This window comes from Lepisma saccharinum, chromosome 2 (assembly GCF_977018435.1).
Source record: "Lepisma saccharinum chromosome 2, izLepSacc3.1, whole genome shotgun sequence".
Classification (NCBI taxonomy): domain Eukaryota; kingdom Metazoa; phylum Arthropoda; class Insecta; order Zygentoma; family Lepismatidae; genus Lepisma; species Lepisma saccharinum.
The window spans coordinates 114,373,384-114,398,398 of record NC_139230.1 but is presented as its reverse complement, the minus strand read 5'-3'; the positions used below and the strand labels follow the sequence as shown (position 1 = coordinate 114,398,398).

Sequence of the window (25,015 nt, the reverse complement as noted above, 5' to 3'; positions counted from 1 at the left end):
TCCTAAAATGGCTGCATTGCAACTGTATCAGATTACAGCTACTTGGCACTTTGCAACCATCCTTCTAGATAGTTACAGGGTTACGCATTTGTTATTTTTATTGTCATTGTTGAGAATAGCATTGTGTATTCTTATCTGTTCTGTTATCGCTTCTGCATAGGATTTCACTGCTATGCTTGGTAAAGAACGAAGTTCTACCGTATCTCACTAGGGAGCGTTATTGTTCTAATAGTTCATTGTTAACCTGTATGGATGGCACTGAATGTTAAGCAGCGCTGTCGTAGTTCACGAGTATCCACTTGAGGCACTGGCGCTGCGCTCAGAATTGTATATAAGCAGCGATGCAGCCCGGGCCAGGGAGTTCTGTGTTGACTCTTCGAAGACTCTTGGTCGAGCTCTGCTCCCGCGAAATAACCCAGCATTTGCAAGCACATGGGTGCTTAGGGATACAAGAGGGCTTTTTACAGTGTGGCCTACTCTGGTAGAACGGAAACGAGAGATAGCCATATTCCTCGGCCTACCAGGTAGATTATACGCATTGTTTTAAGCTCAACCTCCTACAGTGTGGCCTGCCTGTAGAATGGAAACGTGCTCCTTGTATGGCCTACAGGTAGATTATACGCATTGTATTAGGTTACGGTTTAGCTCATGGACATATTTACTGTTGGGAGATGGCCTACTAGTAGAACGGAAACAAAGGGTATTTGTATTCTTCGGCCTACTAGTAGATTATACATCTCACAACAGCCGATGTAGAAGTGACTTCATCTTTTGGTCTACTCTGGTAGAATGGAGACGAGAAGTAGCAATATTTCTCGGCCTACCAGGTAGATTGCACGAAGGATGACGTTCATCGATAGTTAATTTTCATTAATGGTAAATAAGCAGTTAACTAATTACTGTCATTAACTTAGCTTTATTAAATTATTAATTAATGTAAATAATGTTACCTAAGCCTTAACTATTATGAGCTTATAATAAATTCATTTTGCTTTTTGATATTACTCTTTGGTTAATAAGAAGGCAGATTTAAATATTCCTTGAGTCGCTAAATTGATGCCCTATTGTCCCCTATGCCAACACAGTTGTATTCCAGAAGAGAAATGTTAATGCAACATTTAAATTGATGTTCTAAAAGAAAAATAAGGTCCCTTATTCCCCTCTGGTATCTCTAAAGAGGAGAAATTGAATGGTCCCTGTCCTCCCTCTCCAAGATTCAAGCAGAGGAGCTTCGAACCTGGATCTTCAGGAATGACGAAGTGCAGTGAGATCGTATCAGAAGATATTGTGAATTTGTTATGTGCGGATATCTACATTTACCCCCAGTGTAATAAACTTGTTAAGCCGACGCTAATTTTCATTAAGTATACCCCAGGCGCGGAGCGTCCATGTAAGCCGGGCTTACACTTTATTAGTTCTAGTAAAATGTATGTAATTATATGGCAAAATTCGTAAAAACTTCAAAGTTCAACTCGGCCCGATACCAATCTTCGAGATCCTGTTTGTTAGATTGCAACACTTCAGCACCAGGGGGCACATGGGAACTCCCGCCTTCTGCTTGCGGAAAGTTGTAAGCCGTCTGAATGTTGCCTTACAAATTTCTGACCCCGAAGGAGCAGTGCCTACCATATCTGGGTGGAAAAGAGCAAGGAATATAGGTAGAAGAGCGGGCCAAACCCTAGGTTTGTAAACCTACGACCACAGGCTTTCAGCAGCGTTGCAAACCACATGTTTAGAAAAAGTGCTGTTCATGGACATCCGTAGTATTTCTTTCCACCACGGAGGATTAAGCAAAGTATTTTTTTTTCAGGGGTTGGGGTAAACTAGGTATATTTTTCCCTTCTCAAAATACACTAATTTAATTGAAGTTAACATTTTTCTGCAACGCCCTTACAATAATTAACAATTTGATGTGACTGAAATGAAATTGTATGTGTGAAAATGGTTGACATTCATTTTTCAGGAATTGTCTCCTTGCCTTGCCCCTTCTGGACATCCATGGTGTCGTTTAAACTCCGAAATTATGCTACATACTACTAAATTGTTCTGCAATTTTCATATTATTAATATTAATTTATAACAAAAACATAAATACAAATTCGAATGGTTCAACCAACGGCATGGGTTCGACGTTATACGTGAAAAGTTTGAGAAAATTCAGCCAGAACGAAAAGTGGCCCTCTTGTTTTATTTATATCCCGAACTTACAAACAACTTTTTAAACTTGTGCGAGATTTAGCACCATTATTCTTGGGTTGGCTTCACTGAATACGTGCCAGCGAGACACAGCTCCTGCAAGAGGAGGGGCTCCAGCATTGTCGGGTTGACTGCAAAGGAAATTTGAGCCGGTGGTGCTTCAAGGAGGTTTTTTCCAGGAACAGGGAATTCTGAAGCAAAAATCTAACAGGAAGGGAAAAAAGGAGAAACCTAAAAATGAGTGGGATACGGGAAAACTAGATACACATTGATGTGCTAAATTCTTGTTTCTGTTTTTAGCTTGTAGGAGAGCATAAGCATCAGAAATATTAAGATCTCTGTTTTCCGTTTATGTATGAACAGCTGGTAATAATTGAGCTAAAAAGTGCAAAAATAAATAAATGAATAAATGTTAATGAGAGCTGAAGATTGAACCAATTTTTCAAATCTCATGTCAAATGTGAATCAAATATTATTAATTACGTTGTCCGTGGTTCAAACACTCTTTGAACAGCATTCGAAAGGCCTGTTTATGATCTTTTAGGTGCTAGATTTGCTTTTACATTATCCTAAGAAAGCACTTACATGTCCTTTGATAGAAATTTCTGGATATGTCCCTACAACTAGTGAGCATTTCCTTATAATTAATATTGTTTTTTTTTACTAAATATAGGGAATTTTAAGGCAAGAGAGGGAATTTATTTATATCCGAAAGGGATATTCCCTTCACAGTCCGAAAAATCACTGCTTTGAGCAGTGACTAATTTTGGATCTGGTTTCTTTTTTTTCCCCGTTCTTGTTGTTGAGGTATTGCTTTTGCGAATTTCATCTATTGAAAGCGGACTGTCGGCCCTGTGCTGTGGTGTGATAGTAAAGTGCATTATGGATTAAATGAGTGTGATTGTCCGGTGGGGTGGATAACTTGTTGAAGACGCCGTTTATCCAGCAAGGATTTTGCTGCCAAGAAGAAACTTGTGGATGTAGGTAGGCCCACCCCTTCCTTCTCTAGCAGGCATAGTAACAAAAACGAAAAATAAAGTGTGATTCAGGGTACGAAGCTGATACTTGGTTATGCGGTTGTGAAAAGTATTCAGCACTTTTCCGTTTACTTCCGTTTTCGTCTCTTTATTATTATTATTATTCATTTTATCTAACTTTGCATATTTTTATCGTTCCGTTACTCATTGTGATAGGAATAAGACTGACTTAATGATCAGTTGAAATGTAGGAGATACACAGCCTAGCAAAGAAAAGACCAATCCCAGGGATTTATCCAGAATTTTTAATTTGGGTAAAAAATTCCAGGGAAATGTTCTGAAAAAATTGGGGGGGGGGTGGATGTGTGTGGATAAATCACTAACCATGTCAGCCCAAAAATAAGCACAACGGGAAATAACATTCATCATGATAGGCTTACACTGCTGGAAAGGTCACGCTCCGCCACTGGTATACCCGAACCCTGAGTGTATAAGATTATCATATCTCCAGCTAGAAAGCTAGAATAGAGTTAGCATTATGGGTAAATCTGAATATTGATGACCATCACAACGTAGAACCCAGTATGTTGCAGTTATTGCCGTTCAAACGCGGGCCAGGTACTTTTCAGATATAAGGTGTTTGGCACGTCAAACCCGGAGCATTTCGATTTTGGGTGCCTGTAAAGTGGGGCCTGCCTGTTTCTGATTTTTACCGCCACCTAATGTGGTCGTGTGTGCAGACTTTCAACTTCTTCCTGCCTGCATGTGTGTATGTCGCTCTCTGACCACTATACTGAACGCAACTCCAACTGGCGACTGGGAAACAGCGAATCAGCGATCAATTGAATTTTCTTTGACTGAAATCTGGCATTTTCGAGTCACAAGGTACCGAACGTTGTTCGCGGGATGAAACAAATGAGCATTGAGTACACCACATGTTGCCAAACATACCGTAAGGCGAGAAAGAGTCTTCTTGGGCAACGGTATTGTCAGCACCAGAGATCAGCGGGGGTTAATGGTACAACTGCATGCACGGTCCTGAACGATGAAGTTTCCGGAAGCACCACCCACATGTCGGAATGCAGGCGGACACACAGCAAAATAAAGACAACTGGCAAAACAGAAGTACGCTTGGCAATGTTGCTTTGGGAGAGCGATGTGATGCCTTGAGCTTTTACTTCGCTACTGAGTTTGTTGATACCCATCGGACCACTTGCCCCCGGAAATGATTGGGGAACAGAAAGGGCCAGAAATAGCCTTCAAGGTCAGCCACCAGTTGGAGTTCCATTCAGTATAGTGCTGCGTATAGGCACCATTGGAGATTTTTCAGGATGCCCCTCGTATATGAACTTTCAGAAGCTGTTATTAATAGTGTGTTCCTGTTTTAATATTTGGTTAGCTAAATCAGGTACCTACAATGCAATTCTATAAATTCCTTGCGTTAAATTTCTAATACCTATATACCCTTTTCATCAGCAATAATGGTATAACTGCATGTTGTCAGTTTCACAGTACTTCACTTGGATATACTGTACTGAAGCAGAAATCCCATTGATAATTTAAGGAAATATGACACTTTCTTTTGTTCTATTCAATTGTTTCACTTATATGCAAGAGTTAAGTTGTTTGCTTTACAGAGAAGTGAGAAGTAGCTTTATGCATCGAAAAATGAGTCCGCACTCATGGTTCTTGCAAGCAGAGGGTTCCAAACCTCAGTGGGAATATCAACATATAATACCGAGACTGTATAAGGAGACTGATAAATTACAAATTGTATTTCTTAATTAATCACTCTTCACTCTTATCTCATTTAGTCGAAACTTTAAAAATAATCAAGTATTTTATTTTAAACTTACTGCATACAATAAAATTCCGTAATCCTTCCCTAGCTTGTGAATTGTAATAATTTTCCAAATTCACTATTTTGCGGTTTGAATTCAAATCTTGCCCGACCCTGTGGCCGAGTGGTTAGCACATCGCGCTGTGACGCCAAGGGTCCCGGGTTCGAATCCCGGTCGGGCTTGGTTGTTTGTGAATGTCTATTCATCAATTTCATCATTTCATCACTCATCCCCATCTTCGCAAATTAGCCACGAGGCACAAAACGCGAAGTAAAATAAACTAAATCAAATCAAAATCAAATCAAAATTCAAATCTTAGAGAATAGAAAAATTAAGTCAATTTCATAGAAGATAATATTGGTACTTAACAAATCCATACCTGGATCTGTATGAGTTTATTATTTCCATTTGCAAAAAACATCGATTTAGTTTAGTTTGTAATTGTCAGGGGAAAATGTAAATTTTGTCATGGAAAACCTGGAAAAGTCAGGGAATTTCATTTCTGCTTGTTTGTAGCCACCCTGTGATTGGACAACCCATTTTTGATTTATAGAATTTCAAATAGAGCGATTGTTTGTAAAACTAAAAAAAATGGCCCTTTTTTTGTTCTCACGACAATAAAGAATATAAGACATACAAAAAAAATAATTAGTTAGCATAGATTAATGCAGAATTGAATAAGCTAAATTTTGATGTCACTCGTTCTTTTGTACATCTACTTGTTAATTTTTAATTGGAATCCAAACTTGAGTATCTATAATTTTTAATCCGACAGTAGGGAGTGCTTCCTAATCTGAAAGTACTGCATTATTGAATGTTGAATTTGGTGGCGGTGAATGTGGTATAGTTTCATTCAAAAATGTTTGCTCCTTGTCGTGGAATGATGTACAGATGTTTTGTTACTTCATATGTGGCATAGTAATTGACCATCACCCCTTTTAATAATTTTCCAGACATGCATATCTTTTTGAAGACAAACTTCCATTTGTCTAACATTCTGACCTAATATGGCATCTAAGTGGCATCCCAGTCCATGGTTCTGTGGTAATTGTTGACTTTCATTCCTTACAAACTTGTACCCAGTTGTGTGTCTGAATAGGTCTTCTTCAAATATGCCTAAATGAGTTGTGATGTCAGCAGACTTCTGTGAATTTCAGCAAGTTTTAAATCCCCATTCTCACACTACAGGCTTGCTTTGGATCCTCAGTTTCTGTGTTGCTGAGGAGTAAATGGGACATGGCCTCTTGGCAGAACATCTTTGAGAATATTTCTGTGTTGAATTGAAGACCAAACCACTATGTACCTCCACCAGGTATCAAACCCAGGATGCCCTCGATTATGAGGCAACAACATTATCATTGTGCTATAAGGGAGGTGCTACAGTATGCCACTGTAAACAAGCAACATACAGTATGAGTTTGCTGAAGTATATGTATATGGGGGGGGGGGTAAGGTCTCCCAGCTTTGCTCTTTAATGTGCATAATTACATAATATGTGTGGCAGGCACGTATCCAAGGGGGGGGCTTAGGGGGCTCGAGCCCCTCCTCCCTGAGAGTTTTCTGTTACCACTAGATAAAATTAGGGTTTTCGTTTCTTGTGGTGTGAAATAAAATAAATTACGATAATTTAAGGAGAGAAATAATTATCGAGGCAAGATGGACAATGTTCTTTAACCCAGTTATTGATAATAGCACATATCCAAGGTGGGGTAAAGGGGCTAGACCCCCAGAAAACTTTTCAGTTTACACTAAATAAAATTAGGTTTTATCTTCTTGAATAATGTGAAAATAATTGAAGGAGATAAATAATTAACGAGACAAGATGGAGAATTTTCTATAACACTGTTATTGTTAATAGCGCATATCCAAGGTAGAGATCAGGTGGCTCGAGCCTCACACCCTCCCAGGAAATTTCTTGGTTTACACTAGATAAAATTAGGTTTTTGGCTTCTTGAATAAGGTGATAATAATTTAAGAAGAGAAATAATTATCAAGGAAAGACGGAGAATGTTCTGTAACCCTATTATTGATAATAGCACGTATCCAAGGTGTGGTACAGGGGGCTCGACCCCCCCCCCCCAGGAAATTTTTCAGTTTACACTAGATAAAATTAGGTTTTTGTTTTCTTGAATAATATGACAATAACTTAAGGAGAGAAATACTTATCAAGGTAAGATGGAGAATTGTCTATAACCCTGTTGTTGATAATATTGCACGAAAATGTTTTTTGCATTTTCGGTGTTGTCACAGCACTATGTAAAGACTTGTCAGCATTTGGAAGCTGCAAACATAGCTCCACACGTAGGGTGATTCATTGTAATTTTTTAATCTCTGGAAAGTACGAGAGGGAATGTTCTTGAATAAGAGAAGGAGTCGAACTGGCAATATTAAGGAATCGTTTTATCTGCAGAACATTGTAGAATATAATGAGGACATAAATACATGGCTTCAATTTCCTGGTTGATCTGTACAACAGAATCGGTTAATGAGACTTCAAAGGTAAGTGTGACAGTTCATACAGTTGATTAGTGATCAGTCAGTCCCCATTGGTAGCTTTATAAGATCTAGTGATTCGAAAATGAAAAGGACTAAATACTGTAAAGTAACGAAGTCTACTACTAGTTCCAGTTCGGGTCCAAAGCTGAAAACATTGACGACAGTGGAACTTCCGGAGCCTCAATGTAGTGCTAGTTCAGGTCAAAGGCCGAAGAGATTGAATGTCTCTGTCTAAAGTGAATATTTCAGCAGTACCGGATATTGGAGCAGTTTATTAAAAAAGAAATAAGCTGCACAGATCAACTGAAAATCAAAGTTTTGAGTGTTGCTTTAGTTGTGCCCGGACCAAATTTCATGTATGTAGTCCGAGAATTTCGGGGCATAAAAAAATAATTTCGTTTAACCCTACTGGGTTTGATGTGGAAATTGAAGGCTCTACTAGGTCCCGAATCAGGGCTCTGTCACATCGTGACATTGCTCTACTAACTGAGCCACCGAGCCAACTTTGACTTTGACTGATTTTTCGTTAAAATATCTACATAGTATATGTCCTGCGTACGTCAAATCATAAGATGTTGCCTGTTTAATTAACAAGCACAGAATATAAAGGAGAAAGAAGAAAACTGAGGGGCATTCCAACCGGTTGAGGAGGCATTTTACTTCTGTAGTCAACACGAGATGCCGCTTCGAGGTGACGATGACAGTGGCCTACTAAGGGAGATTTCACACTGTGTCACCTGAGGATTTCACTAGTTGAAAGTACACTTGTGTGGCCTTTTGAGTCACTATGGTGTGAAACATTGCTGTTGATTGGCTCATTCCAAATGACATGTATCACGTGTCCCTTCGGCGTAAAATCTTCCTAAGTATTGAAGATCCAAGTCACAATGATGGGAAATTATAGCTTTTTTAAGGTTAGGTGTGAAGGCAGGCAGCAGCACCCTAGAGGATCATATCCAAACTTGCAGGAAAAATGCATCTTACTTCAGTCTCCAATACGAAATGATAAAAACCTCTGGTGAGTTGGTTTTAAAAGATGTGTCCAAGATAAAGAGTGGCATTCCCAGGATTTTCGGAGGGGAGAGCGGTTACACATACTATTTTTGGTGGTGAGTCCTCATTTTGCCACCATTTCCTGTCTTTGACATTCTTTAAGGAATACTGGGTCAAATGAGGTTACAACCCCACCAACCCTCCATTGGGCACGTCACTGGAGATAAATGAGTATGCGTTTGATCATATTGGGAGACGAAACACTAGATGTGTAGGGAACATAAGGGTTTTCACTGTGCATTAATTCAGCTATATTCAAGAAGACTTCTTTGTTTTGTGTCGATATATGATAAGACTGCGGAAGCTGTGACAGACAATTTTGAACACTTGCGATTGCTTAGGCCTGAATATGAACAATTTGTTGGGTTTGGACTTTTATAAGAGCTGAAAACATGGGAGGACAAGACACATTAGTGGTGTTCAGGCTCGAATCAAAGAGAAATATGCGAGAGCTGTCTGCATCCACTTCGCAGCCCACAGTTTGAATCTCGCGTTGTCAGGTTGATTGTCCATCCCGTGCATGTGTAACAGTTTCATAAAAACACTCAAAGACACCATAGATGTTTTGATACCTGATATTCAGATGGTTCTGGCACACAATGTTAATGCATGGAAACAGAGGAGTCGAGTGGTAAAACATGTACCGATTTCATGTTCTGTTTCACGTTTCAGTGTCGACGATTTAGGGAAGTTCCTCCCCATTTTTTTTGCCTCCACACTATGGCCTCTTAATGGTAAGCCTTGTCTACCAAGAGAAAGTAAACTTTCCTTGCATCGCTCCCCCCCCCCCCCATTTTGGAACCCAATTGCCACCACTGGCCTTAAACATACAACTGTGAGGTTCTATCGATACCCCTTAAGAAGATGGTGTTCAGCCCCCCATCCTGTCGAAAGGAATTCCTGGATCCATGCCTGACATGTGGCATATTTCTTGGATGAGGCAGGGCACAGTTTGAATCCTATGGCCAGTCACCCTGACTCAGATTTTTCAATTAGCTTCTTGGTCATTCCATATGATGGCATCTTTAAAGACGGTTACAGACCATTTCTACCACTTTCTTGTCCATTTAGTTCTATTCTCTCTCAGATACTATAAATTACATGTAAGCAATGTTAATTAAATCAAGAAATGAGCTAACATCGGCATAATTTTTACAGTCTTGTAAGTAATCCTGGATTTATGGCATCACTTGTGTATGTACAGGATAACAAACAGTGCTTTTGACAGCTTCTAGGACTGCGAAAGAAAAGTTTCAGCATTATTGGTGTTCCTTAACAACGCTTAAATGAAAAGCTCAGGGGCATGTAGTGTTGTTTGGGATTAGGCAGTCAACCAAATATGGTTTCCAAAGTGGCCGCGGTGGCTCAGTCGGTAACGCGTCTGACTACCATGCTCAAGGTCCCGGGTTCGATCCCCGGCCGGTTCAAATCCGGGAACTTTTCTAACGGTGGAAGCGGCCCCGGCGCCTACCCAGCGTCGAATAACATGGGTACCTGGGGGAAACCCTGGGGGGTAAAGGCGGTCAAGGGCGTGATGCTGATCACATCACCCCCACTCACGACCGGATCAAGAAAGTGTGGGGCGTTACCCCCACACCCCCTATACGCCTTCATGGCGTGGTGCTATGCACAGGGGAACACTTTACCTTTTTACCTTTTTTATTTCATGCATATGTGTAATTATAGCTATTATTTTTTTTTTTTGGCACAACACATTTTCCAATTATGTTGAAGGTAATATAATAATGCTGTATGCTAATACTCATTTTATAACCATCATCATGTTGTTACTATACATATGCAAGTTCTAACCTGGATTGCAAAGTATTTTGAAAGCATTTAAAAATGCATACAATTGGGTAGTGATCATTCTTGTATTTTATAATAATTGGTCTGTTTAATGTTAAATATTTCCTTCTTAAACTACAAGCACCAGCTGACTAAAATATATGCCTTTAATACAGTGTTTGAAGTGAGGGTATCCTTTCCTTAGCTAGGATAATTTGTGCAGAGCATCCCTTTCACCTATTTCCAAGGCTTGAATAAACATTCTCCACTGGAAGTCACTAGAAATTTCCACTTCAAACACTGGGTAAATGAAAACTTTTACATGATAAATTTCTGTTGCCTGCTTGAGTTCCAATCACAGATGAATACGGCTGTCATTTTTCTTAATAATAGTTCTCTAGGAATTTTGATTATCATATTTTACCACTGCAAATAGCAAAGCTTCATATTTGCCAATTGTATTTGTGTCAGGAGTTGCAATATAATAGATGATATTTAAAAATAATAATAACTATTTATGTTTGTGGCAATTCAGGACATACTAAATTTACCCCATTTCCCATTCGAGTTCAATGCAAGGATAACTCCACAAATATCAAATGAAAAGTTTTCATCATGTGCAATTCTCCATTAAATGTTTTCGCCGATTCATACCACCTTCGTTTTCTTTGTTACAAACAAGTATTCTTTGCACATTACATGTAGGAGGAGAGTTTGATCTACATATGAAGCTGCTTCTACCTGCTTTCAGGAGCGAAAGCTTGTAGGGTAGGAGTTACCGTTGTTCAAACCCCTCCAATGACAGAAATTTTTTGTAAGTTTTAGACATATCCCATTGTGTTCATTGTCCACTCAGTGTGAAACTATTTGATTCAGTTTGGAATTTAAGATGGGGGAGGGGAAGTAACAAAATCTCCATTTCAACAAACCGAGAAGTGTAGAAAAATTGGATAATTCTTATAAATATTAAAATTACATTCATGTATAATCGTAAAATCAAAGATCTTACATGGAAGATTTTATCTTGCTCTGACTCAACCAAAAGGCATTTCACACCCATCTAATACATTTTAAAATGTTATTGAATGTTTCATGTTGATAATTTGATCAATGCATCAATTCTTGATGCAGAGACGATATTTTCTGCAACTACCTCTTCTCTCCTCTCCTCTCGTCTCCAGTCTCTTGTCTTCTTCTATTCTCCTTCTCTTCCTTCCCTTCCCTCCTTCTCCTCTGCTTCTATCTCATATCGCCTTCCCTCCTTTTCTTGCCTCTTGTTTCCATCCCACTCTTCTCCACTCCTCTTATCTCCTCTCCTGTCTTAGATTTCCGACTCCACTGCACTCTTCTCCACTTCTTTTCATTCTTCTCTTTTACTCTATTCTCCTCTCCCCTCTTCTTGTCTCTTCCTCTCTTCTCTCATCTCGATTTCCTTCCTCTCTTCTCTTTTTTTTGCTCCATTTTCCTCATCTCTTCTTGCATCTTTTGCCTTTCTTGTCATTACTTTTCCTATCCACTTCTGTCCTCCATTTTCTTCCCTCCTTTGCTTTTCCTCTTCCCTTTTTGCTTTCTCTCTTCTCCTCTCTTCTGTCCCCTTCCATTTCATCTCTCATATTTTCCTTTGTGTAGACTTATTAGCAATGAAGTACTATAAAATCAATTTTCTTTCTTTCAGAAAGTATTTCTCATTTGCAACAATGTAATACTGATATTTTTTTTCTCGTTTTATACAATAATACTTGGATTTCTTTCTTTCGCATATTTTATAAATATCGATTGTGCATGTGGCAACCCTGAAATTTAACTTAACTCTACATGCAACCCATCAACACCTTGGGTAAGTTGGGTTGCCTAGTTTCAACTTTAAAATGTCATTGTCCTAAGACTTTTGAGAGACACTGTACAAATGTGAAATGTGATACATTTATTTAACCATTGTTAAAAAGCTATTACCATACATTCCATTCATGTGAGCTACAAATATGAGCTACCTTGTAGAATTAGGGCTCCAAGGATAGGCACTGGGTTAAACAAACAGAGAACTGTATCTCGCTTCATCAGAGAACCAGCTTAGTCAAAAAAGGAAGCATGAAAACATTCTAAGTGAAGTTGAATGAACATGCAGGAAACAACAAATATGTGACACTTTCCCCTCCTTACCTCAGTGCACACTACTGAAAATTGTACAATAGGTTGTGCAGATTAAAGTCTTGTCTAGTGCATTCAATAAACAATAACATAATGTACATGCTGTAAAATGTATAGCTGCTATGGACTATAACAACAGGGAATTAACCATCTTAGTGGCTGAGCATGTTAAGTGATTGACTTTCAACCTCACCACCAAAGTTTCCATGTTCAAATTTCAACTGGGGCATGGGTGTTCTTTGTAAGTATCCTTTCCTCAGTTCCATCTAATCATCACTCATTGTCATCTTTGCAATTAGCCAAAAGTGGCAGAAAAAATATACCAAATAACAAAAATACAAATATTAAATCAAATACCTTGAAATGCATTGAAGTATAGAATCAAACTCCAATGAAAACATATGAAACTCGTGAGTATTCTCACTAAAGAAAGAATGCATAGCTTTGAAAATTTAATGAAATGTAATATCATTAGCCAGAAATGTTTACATCTTAGGTGATTTTAAATATGGAGAAACTAGTACTCACTTTTATCTGTGAAGCTGTTTTTTTTTTTTCGATTAATTTCAGTGGCCACTGCCACCATCCTAGTTGGAAATTGCTGTACTGTTGCTTGGCATGCATCTTTTGTTCGTAGTTCTCTGGCTGCCGCTAGGTGCGCTGTTGTTAACTGTGCATCTGGGTCTGTGTCGTCTGCTATTTCCGGGCAATAACTGTTGTAGTAGGGGAATCTAAGTGTGGTGTGCTTGCCCGCTATCAATGTTTAGCTCGTGTGGGAAGTGCATTATGGTGTGCGTTTCCTTGATTTTGGTGTCTACGAGCATGTGCGCAGTGTGTTTGACTTGAACCTTTTGAATTTTATGGGTATTGTATTTGATATGTTTAGCAAGACCAGTAGTGGGGTGGGCTTTTTTCACATCTGCTAGGTGCTGTTGGATTCTTTCATTGACAGATCTGATGGACCTACCGATGTAATGTGCCTTGCATTCACACTCAAGGTTCAAGTCAAACACACTGCCCACACACTCGTAGACACCAAAATCAAGGAAACGCATGCCATAATGCACTTCCCGCACAAGCTAAACATTGATAGCGGGCAAGCACACCACACTTGGATTCCCCTACTACAACAGTTATCACCCGGAAATAGCAGACGACACAGACCTAGACACACAGTTAACAACAGCGCACCTAGCGGCAGCCAGAGAACTACGAACAAAAGACGCACGCCAAGCAACAGTACAGCAAGTTCCAACGAGGATGGTGGCAGTGGCCACTGAAATTAATCGAAAAGGAACAAACAGCTTCGCAGATAAAAGTGAGTACTAGTTTCTCCGTATTTATATACTACCGCATCTCTCTTTTCCCAATTATGAATTAGGTAATTTTGTAGGATATGTGCAGAAATTATGGAGGCCGCTAACTGTGAGTGCATTGTCCAGTCATACACATTTCTCAAAGCAAACACAATTAATGAAGGGAAGTCACAGATCTACTTGAAACACTTTTCACACTTGAAACACTATTATTCTACTTTTGAAACAATATTCCATTAGTGTTTGAAATAGGCCAGGATAATGTTTAGAAAAACAAGGGGAAAATATTGGTAAAGTTTGTGAACACAACAGTCAAAAATTGCTTTTGGAACTACAAGATGTTAGCTGATGTTCTGAAGTCAAAACAAAACCAAAACTGTATTTTGGTCATGTATATTTTGATACTACACCTGTTACAGAAAAATCACCAAACCTATTTAAGTTACGTTAGCTGGAAAATGCCTTATGGTTTTGTTACCAGATGTAAATTGACCTATGGGTTTTGATATGAGAATGTACAAATTTGTGGTTCCAAAAACTGAGCCAACAGCATGCTTGGTTTCTCTGCCCATTTAACCCTCTCCCTCCTTGACAATGTAACCTGTAGCATCTAAAATTTGATGAGGCACCTATGTTTATGATCTTTATTGCAAATAAAACACTCGCCATGCTGCATCAATTCTCCTCCTGCTTTTCCAGTCTTATTGGACAGACATATATTTACGTCTAGATAGGTAGTGCCTAGTTCTATAAATCTGTGATACATTTTAAGCTCACCTTCTAAAACTACACTCACTAGAATTCTGTCACATGATGACAATACATTCCACCTGAGCTTTGGCAACAACACATTGTTATATTTATGATGGGTGTGGTAAGCGCGGTTTAAAATTCTTACGTGAAATTTTGAAATTTCGTATTTCCGCATTGCACAATTTAATGGTTAAATCCTATTAATTTCACTGCTTTGTTTGACGTGGTACCATCTCCACTCCAGATGCCGTGCCCTTAGTGAATGAAGACAGAGAGTCTTTGAAATTAATAGGATTTAACCATTAAATTGTGCAACGCGGAAATACAAAATTTCAATTTTCACGTAAGAACATTGTTATATATTTTCTAATTGTTGAAAATGCAGGAATTGTTGATATTCTTTTATGCTTTACTACATTTTGTGCAAAATGTACTAAGAACCTTCTGATATTAATTTAATAGGTAAATATGCACTTAAGTAAACCTTTATGATAGATGTTTATACTCTGTATCTCTTAGAAAAACATACTTCTTTGTCTTCCTTTAGCCTCCAGTGTTGTCAGTAGTACAGGAATTAGGACCACTACCTCAGGGATGGCATCTGGAGATTTAACTACCACAACCTCTGTACTGACTCCACTTTATACCTCCCCAAGACCTTCTGCTAGTCTGGCTGACCTTGCTTCATGCCTGCCTCCAGACCTTCGCCACCTACTTGGTTCTTCTGGAGTTTCCAATACGTCGTTTTCAGATTCCATGCCATATGGAAAACAGGTGAATATTATTCTTATTCTACACTTATTTCTTTCTGTGCAGTCAGGAGAAATTTAGATTTGTATGGACTAAGTGAAACAGATGCTAAAATTGCTATAACTTATACCCTGATCTGAGAGATTACCACACATGATGTTTGCAATTATTTGTGTTGTCTGTTAGTAAATTAGTATGAATTATGGAAATTGTAATGTACATTTCAAAAACATTAACAATGATAAATTTCTCCTACTGTGTATTGATATAACTTATATTTTTGTATTTTTGAAAGTGCTTTATGTTACTACTGAAAAGACACACACACACACACACACACACACACATGACACATGCATACATACATTTATATATCAGTGTTTGGAAAGTTACTTTTTAAAGTAACTTAGTTATATAGTTACAGTTACTTGATTCAAATTGTAAGAGTTACAGCCACTCATTTTAAAATGTAGCTCAGTTTTACTTACTGGTACTTGAAAAGTAACTGTACATTACTTTTGCAGTTACTTTCTGTTGGATATATTCTTTCAAACAAATTACACATGATCAAAGATAATCTCCAAATGCAATTACAAATGATGAATTGCAATAAAGCATGGATGTTCTAAACTTAGCATGCAGTAACTTAGCGTTCTTGTCTTTGGTAATTCCATGAGAATCTTTTCACCTTAGCATCTAGAGAAGACATTTAATTAGAAACAGAGTTGCATGCCAAGTAACAAATACTACCTTTCCCGGGGGATAGTAACCTCTGATGGCAATACATCTGGGCTAAAATCACTTCACTCTAGACCAGACCCAGCTGGAAATTTACCAAATTGGTTCCGATAGCCAATTTGAGTTTTTAGACACTATCAGAACCGATTGGTCTATTGGAACCAATTAGTCAATTGTAATGAATTGGTTTCTATTGCAAAGTATTTTATTGTTTTCAATATATTGCTTATGAAATTTTTTTATCTATTTTTTATCTTAGGTATTTATTAAGATAAATCTGACTTCAGTAGTATGCATTAGGATTCAGAAGAAATTGAGTTCAAGTTTGCTGTTTTTCTAATGAAGTTCTAAATCACAGGAAATGTGGTGTCAACAATTAAACTACCCAAGCTTTGAGCCAATAAATGAATTTATAACATATTGATTCTACAATATACAGGGTGTCCATAAAGTCTTACCCCACCCTGGGTATTGTGATAATGGCTGTAAATAGGAAGAAATGGCGAAACACGTATTCCATGATGTTTAGGGGGAAACGTTTTGAGGCCAACCATTCCCTACCCAGGCCCCCCACAAGGGGGTAGGCTGGGGTTGACTCATTTTTTTCAAATAGCAAGGTGGGTCGAAGAATATGTCATTTGAAAGGTCTTATCATAACAACAATAATACAGCAAATCCGGGGTCTCTACTTAGCTCCATTTGACAATGGCGTGAAATCAAATGTGGAACATGACCAGTATTGGACAGGAGTAGAACTCCTACAGTAGTAATCCTAGACAACAGTGGGAGCTGGAAAAATGTTCCTACAATGTAGCATGATTCGGAGATATTATAGCAGTGTCTACAAATAGGTACACCCATCCCCCCCGAGATGGCAAGTGTCCGTACACAAAACCACATAACATCACGCCACCTGAGATTGCTACCTGGAGGACAAGGACCGACATGCACAATCGCAACTCAAGTCAAATGGTGAAGGAGGCACGTAGTTACATGTACAATGTCAACTGAAGGCAAATGGGGGGGGGGGGGATTACAAGATGTTACAACACGTACACCACTAAAAGTCAAATTGATCTTACCTACTATTTACAGAAAATGTTCGATATGAGCCCCATTCACTTCTTGGCAGTAGAAGAGATGAGTATGAAATGCACGTTGCACTTTACTGAACATGTCTGCTAAAATGTGTCTACAGGCTGCTATTATTCTTTGTTGCAGATCAGCAAGACTACCAGGTTCTGTTTTGTACACAACAGATTTAAGGTGTCCCCAAAGGAGAAAATCGTTCGTATCCACCTATTGGGATAATGTTCGTTCAAGAACAGTAGTGTAGTGTGTAGGACATCCATCGTGCTGAAAAACGATATTGTCCGCATCAAATTCAGGCACACCATTGACATCGACTGAGTTTTCTACAAGGTCCGTTACCAAAAGATCCACTATGTCACGTAGAATTTGCAGGTGCAGATTACCGTTTAAATTGCCATTAAGAAATAGGGGTCCAATTATGTGGTTTCCTAAAATACCTGCCCACACATGAACCTTCTCAGGTCTTTGCGTATGGCCTTCCCTCACAACATGGGAATTAACATCTGCCCATACTCGAACATTGTGTTTATTAACACAGCCATTTAGGAAAAAGGAACTTTCGTCACTAAACAAATGTTGTATAAAAAGTTCTCATTGTTAGCAATCCTGTCACACATAATTTCGCAAAACTCAATTCGTCTATCGAAATCATCATCTCCTAGTTCTTGCTTTATCTGGATTTTTTGCTTCTTCTATTTGTCTGAGAGACATTTCAGGGTTTACAGTCACGCATCCTATAACTTCCAACACTGTTGCCTCATCGATGTGAAGTCATCCTGGACTTCTTCTGTCATTGACGCTTCGCGTTTCACAGAATTTTTTCACAAGGTCTGAAACATACTTATGGTCAATACTAGGGCATTGGGGATACAATTTGTTAAATCGTCTAGCAGTGGCACGGTATTTGCTGCCACATTCACCGAAAAGATAATTTCCACTTTGTCTGAGCCAGAATGTGCCCTTCCGGAACCATTCATTTTCTCATCGTTGCAAACACTTTAACCACCAATACACACACAAACAGAACCACGGTAATGGAAGATAGTAGAACACGTTGTGTACAACACTACAACTCTTCTACGTCCAGTATTTCAAAGTCACTTCGAACTTTTGCGGTCCGGTCTGTTTGCTTACGAGAACACAAGCAGAATAGTCCTGTTGAATCTTCATCACGGTAGTTACACTGATTACTTGGTCTGGTTCGATACTCCATCTGCATTCTCCTTCAAACAAGTGAATGGGGCTCATTTTGAACATCTTCTGTAAATAGTAGGTAAGCTCAATTTGACTTATAGTGATGTACGTGTTGTAACATCTTGTAATCCCCCCCCCCCCAAATTTGCCTTCAGTTGACATTGTACATGTAACTACGTGCCTCCTTCACCATTTGACTTGAGTTGCGATTGTGCATGTCTGTCCTTGTCCTCCTGGTACAACCTCAGGGGGCATGATGATATGCGGTTTTGTGTACGGATGCTTGCCATCTTTGGGGGTTGGGGGGCTGCACGTATTTGTAGACACCAATACTGGTCATGTTCCACATTTGATTTCACGCCATTGTCAATTGGAGATAAGTAGAGACCCCGGATTTGCTGTATTATTGTTGTTATGATAAGACCTTTCAAATGACATATTCTTCGAACCCCTTGCTATTTGAAAAAAATGAGTCAACCCCACCCTACCCCCTTGTGGGGGGCCTGGGTAGGGAATGGTTGGCATCAAAATGTTTCCCCCTGCACATCATGGAATACGTGTTTCACCATTTCTTCCTATTTACAGCCGTTCTCACAATACCCAGGATGGGGTGAGACTTTATGGACACCCTGTATACAAACTTGCAATTGGATACAATTCACCAATTGGAAATTGTGTTGATCTTCCAATTGGTTTCAGTTGAGATTTCGATTGAAACCAATACATTCCGATACCTATATTAGGCATCTGATAGAATCGATTCATTTCAACTGAAACCAATTCACTCCAATTGAAATTCTAATTGAAACCAATAGAAAAGTCCAGCTGGGCAACCAACGAAACCCACCCAAGCCTCCTCCAATTTTTCCCCCTCCCCCTGCCTACCAACCATCTCACGGAAAGGTACATGAGTGCCATCATTTCCACCACATCTGACAGCTCATTCCTAGATGGCCTCCACAACCAACAAAACCTCAACGCCTCCCAACAAAAAGCTCTCATAGACCTCCACCACAACCATGACATCAAAGTCCTCCCAGCTGACAAGGGATCCACCACAGTTCTTGTGCAAATAAAATTTTTCCCTGTTTTTTCTTACGGATTTACTCCTTCTAAATCCTTTCCCTGACAATTTCTTGGTAATATTATACAGTTCTTTTAGATCGCCTCTCTTTTCTGTTTCTTCAGCTCTCTGTGCTTGATTATCTACCCAGTTTCTTTTATCTCTTCTAACACTTTTTTTTCACTCTTTTATCTATTTCTGTATATTCTGCATGTACTATTGCCTACTGCTGACATGTTCTGCTTTGATTTATCTTATTCTTGGCTTGTTTTCTAGCTTCTATTTCCTCCCATGTATTTTCTGACATCCATTCTTTCTGTTGATAATTCCTAAATCCAAGCACCATTTCACTAGTTTCGATATATTCATCTCTAATAGCGTTCCAAGTTCCTTCAATATCTCTAGCTGTTGCTGTTTCATCTTCTGTGAATGTGGAGAGTGCTTGAGAGTGGTTTCTTAATTCTAGCTTAAATTCTTGTAGCTTACTTTTATCATGTAGTATGTCAAACTTTTTCTTCCTTGTTGCAAACTTTTTGACAGCTGATGTCATCTGAAATTGAAAGTATGCAACTACATGTTGGTGGTCACTGCCAATATCTGTCCCCCTTTATTCTTTGCATTTAATAAGGATCTTCTGAAATTTTTACTGACAGCAATATGATCAATTTGATTTTCTGTGATATGATCTGGGGACACCCATGTAACCTTGTGGCATTTTTTATGTATAAAGAGAGTTCCTCTAATTACTAAATCATGGTTTGCACAAAATTTATAAACATCTCTCCATTTTCATTTATATCTCCTAATCCAAACCTTCCCATTACTTGTTCCAATCCTTCATTATTTGATCCTACTTTTGCATTCACATCTCCCGTCACTAACAACATCTCTTTTCTTCATGTTCTGTATAACTGTATTAAGCTCTTGATAGAATTCTTCTTTCTTATCCATCTCTGATGTTTCTGTTGGTGCATAAGATTGGATTATTGTCATATTTCTAATTCTCGTTCTAAAACGTGCAACCATTACTCTCTCTGAGATAGGCTTCCATTCCATAAGGCTTTTCTTCGCATTTCTACTAACAAGTAATCCTACACCATTCCTATGCTCAGCATTTTCTCCAGCTGTCCCAGAGTAAAGAAATGTGATTCAATCATGTCACCATCTCTCCAAAGTTAGTGCACTTTATTTCACTCAAGCCAAGAATATCTAACTTATACTTCTTCATTTCTTTTGTTACTTGTCTCAGTTTACTGCCTTCCCTCAGGCTTCTGACATTCTAGAAGCCTATTTTGGTTTTCCTCTTCACGCTAAAGGTTGTCAACTTAAGATCCATCCAGTTTTGTTTCACTTCAGATTCTGTAATACATCAAATTAAAGTGTGCGAGTTATTAGCCCACAGCACCCGATCTTGGTGATAGGGGGGCTGCTATCTACTATCCGTGACAAGAATATTTAGATCTCGGTTTGCGTACTTGTAAAATTGTACTCCGTGGGAGGAAAAAAGTCAATTATAGCTCATTGGAAAGCTAGTGGTAGTGTCGTCGCCTTGTAATCAAGGGGTCCCAGGTTTGATACCCGGTGGAGGTACAAGTGGTTCAGATCACACTTTAAACTGTAGGTCCAGTCCTGATTAGCCTTACTGTGCATATAGTGGACTTAAAACAAATATCAATCAATCAATCATTGGAAAGCTACAAGTATCTGCTTTTAGACGAAAGCAAAACAAATTACTTTAAGTCTGTCTGTTCTCTATTCAGACAAAAATGTTTGTAAAAGTGTAGTTTTTTCGTGTTTTTTTACATAAGTCTAATTCAATTGTGTGTAGCTTCATGTAAAACTGTTGTAAAAATATGATTTTTTTAAATTTTATTGAAACTTGTTTATATGGAAATATCTCAGCCAAATATAATGGTACTATCATCTGTGGATCAGCCACAATTAATGATTAATTATGATGTTGCAATCTCTGTAATGGTCAGCCCAATAGTCATGAATTGCATATCAAAATGATGGCCGTGGAATAAAAATCAATTTCCATATCTCATTCTTGCACACTGTGCGAATTGAAATCAACAGAGAATTGTTTTTCTTGGCAACCGGTTCCCATGCAATTCACATTGTTACTAAGAAGGCACGTGGAGCAAGTGAGCTTTGTTGTCAAGCATCGCCGCTTTCCCTTTAAACTCTACGTCCAAGCAGCTTTGACATGGGAAATGAGCCGAAACAATGTGTTGCGCAAAGGAAAGCATTGTAGAGATGCCGAAATTTTCTTTTGTCGGTTCCTGCCGCGATTTATTGTCTGAACTCCCACATATACACAATAATTCTTACGTGCATTTTATCCAGGCTATCCTCTCACAAGTTCGCGTGTTTGTTCTTACACATAGTATTGAGTGATGCCGGTTCTGTGAAGTGATTTATTTGTTGCGTGAAAATGGCAAGACGGTAATATTATAGTGGTGAAAAAGAAATGGTAATCAGTGACAACAGATATTTTGACCAGGAGAAACGAATGGGCGCATCTCACGACATAAACCAATATGTCAAGTGCACGGCAGAGTGTTTAGGGTTTAATTCAGCACAGTGAATAAGGTATGTAAAGAAGAAAGGGAACAACAAAATGTTGCTTCAATTGGAAAGGAAGGAAAAGTACAACCCAATATTTTATTGGGCGAGTTTTTGCAAGGTGTGTTGTGAGAAGAAATATTTATGGCTTTTATTTTAATTATGCAGTTCAACAGAATCCATTATGAACAGTATTTTATACCTTTACCTTTCACTCATTATATTCATTGAAAATTTATTAATGTTTTTAGTCCTTCTGTCTCTCTTAATGAACTCACAATTCCTTGCTTATTACAATAGTTTCAGCTGTGAAACAGAACAAAATATAAAAGCAATATTTCAGGTGTGATGTATATGTTGATACCACCACCACTATTCAACACGATGATTAAGTGAATTTTGCGAGATAAACACAATTTACATGCGTCTTTGCTTGAAATATATTTTAAAATGTTAGTTGGAGTGAAGGCTTCAAATGAGCATTTTTTTTTTAAATGTAATTTTTATGCGTTGCTATTGCTGGTATGCACCTCTCTCTGATTCTCTTTGTTATGAAATCCCTGTACACAGCAGGTGAATTATTATTGTATACAGAGAAGACTGGATCTCTCATCAGCTTCATTCAAATTGTCCTCATGGAACATAGTTTCATTCAATATATCTGTTTAAATGTGTGACATAAAATAATACTGGAAAAATGATGTTCATATAAAGTTGAGTTGAGTTGTTTTCTCTCTCTTTAAGTCTACTTTATGCACAGGTAGGCTAATCAGAACTCGACTTACAGTTTAAAGTGGAATCCAAACCACTATGTACATCCACAGGGTATCGAAGGAGACGATGTTCATATGAAGAAGAAGAAAAAACCCACCTGCAGTACAGCGGTACTCCATTTGCAATATGAGAAATATTTTATTCAATATTTTATGCTGCGACAATACTTTGGATCGGCTTGACAGAACGCACTTCCGCAATTCTCGCAGTGAAGTGCAGTGATGCGGCACCGCTGTGGAAGTTGCCTGCAGCCAGTGGAGTCTGAGATTGGCCGCACTCCACCATACGTCATGCACCTGTTTACCATATTAAGAGTGCGAAAGAATAATTAATATCTGGTACCATATTTGAGGTACACACCCCAAACTTGTGGAATTCGATCAAATGCATTATATCAACAGTTTTGTGCAATTTCATTGAATTTGCAATTATGCATTTCAAGTTTGCATGTTTCCCTAAAATGTCCATTTTTTAAGTATCTATTAAAGGTATGCATTTGATTTTTTCCACAGAGGTGGAAAAATAATCAAACTTCAACTACACAAAATCTCAATATTATATGTACAGTTGATTATGAACTGTATGGTGTTAAGTTTCCCATTGTGAAAATTGGAAGAAAAACTACATTTTTCGGTGCATTTTTCGTTATAATAAGAAGGTAAAGTTAATATTAATTTTCAGATAATGCTTATTAAAAAGTAGATACTTGAAGCTTTCCAATTAGGTATATTTTACTTTCTTCCTCCCACGGAGCACAATTTTAAAAGTACTTAAACCGTGGGCTCAATATTTTTGTCACGGATAGTAAGCCTCCAAGCATGCTGTTGGGGTTATCTCCTTTAGCCTTTGAAGATCCCTTTTCACCACAAGGCAGTGGATCTCTCTTCATTACTCCCAAGGGAGTGGGTTGACTCTTACTCCATTTGCGCCGTACCAAAGGACTCCTTATCTACTGCATCTGCCTTTCAGGACTTCATCGTAACCCTGGCAAGGAGCCCTTACATGGCACTATCAGCTGGTGCCAGCTGAACCATGATTTTTTAAAGAGGTGTTACTCCTCTAGGTTCCTCCGCCTCCTCAGCCGTTGAGATGACCATCCATCTTCTTCTGCCTTTGGAGCCGTTGACCAGTAGGTTGCTTCTTAGTCTGGCTCCTCCTCACTAGCCTGCCCAGAATGGGAGACCCTACCAGTAGCTATGCTATCGCTGGTATAGCCTTGTGAATCATCAGAGCACACAAACCCCACCACCAACTACAAGTCCATGCAACCACTAGGTAGGGGCAAAAAACCATACCAGCAATTTTAAGCGTGTTTTTTTTTAAAAAAAAGAAGGAAATAATAAATAAATAATAAAAAATGCACCAAATCGTCGCTGATTGCAGATGGCCAACCTGAGTGCGGCTCATCATGCACATTTTCCTATCTATCCTTGAACATTCTCACCCATTTCTGCACTTTGCTATCACTCATTGCATTGGGGTCATACACTTTACAAAGCTGGCTATGAATTTCTGCTGCTCCCATGTTTCTTGCTGCCAAGAACTGGATCACTGACTATATCTCACAGTCGGCGGGCAGATCGATTATCTTAAACATTGCAGTCACACAGTTTGAAGTGCACACATTGACAACGTTGCTCCAAATGGTGTCTGCTTCTGTGTAAGGGATGACAGGAGTCTGCATGCATTCACAGTACTATGCCTGCATGGGATATAACAAGTTATTGGCAAATGGTTCTTACTTTAGAAATATCCCTCATATATTCTAAGTTCAGAGCATTGTGAAATTAATATCCATCACACAGTCATCATGTCAGATGAACATTACAGGGGAGGAAATCCAAGTCTGTGTGTGTGCAGGAATTTCATAAATGGGAATATATGACTCAGTCTGCTAGTTTTATGTGCACTGGATGATTATAAATGGACACACTGTTGGGTAAATTATAAAATTTGATTACATAATTTGTTGTTTTTCTGTACTTGGTATATATTGTGTAAATTAATATGAAAATAAGCAAAGGCACTGATAAGATTGTCTTTACAGTTGCCTAATTATATGTGCAGTCTGAAAGAACAGTTGCGTGAAGAAATCAAAACAGCTACAACTGATAGAAGGAGATTAATTGGACTGACAGACAAAGAACGAGAAGCTAGGTTACGTAGAGAAAGGGAAAAATTTGAAGCACTGAGGGACCCTCTTAAAAGGTAAGTTTGTCCATTTCTTTCTCATGTTAAATCATGAATGCCTTTATTTTATTGACAATC

At 38.6% G+C, this 25,015-nt stretch overlaps 1 protein-coding gene across 1 annotated transcript in view; it reads left to right on the top strand.

Annotated features, from left to right (window-relative positions):
- Positions 1 to 25,015, top strand: part of LOC145984124 (uncharacterized) — a 928,179-nt gene that overhangs the window by 659,830 nt on the left and 243,334 nt on the right. Inside the window, exons 19-20 of the mRNA XM_083117559.1 lie at positions 15,116 to 15,342; positions 24,795 to 24,955. Coding sequence (XP_082973685.1) covers positions 15,116 to 15,342; positions 24,795 to 24,955 — 388 coding nt within the window. The remainder of the gene's footprint in view (positions 1 to 15,115; positions 15,343 to 24,794; positions 24,956 to 25,015) is intronic.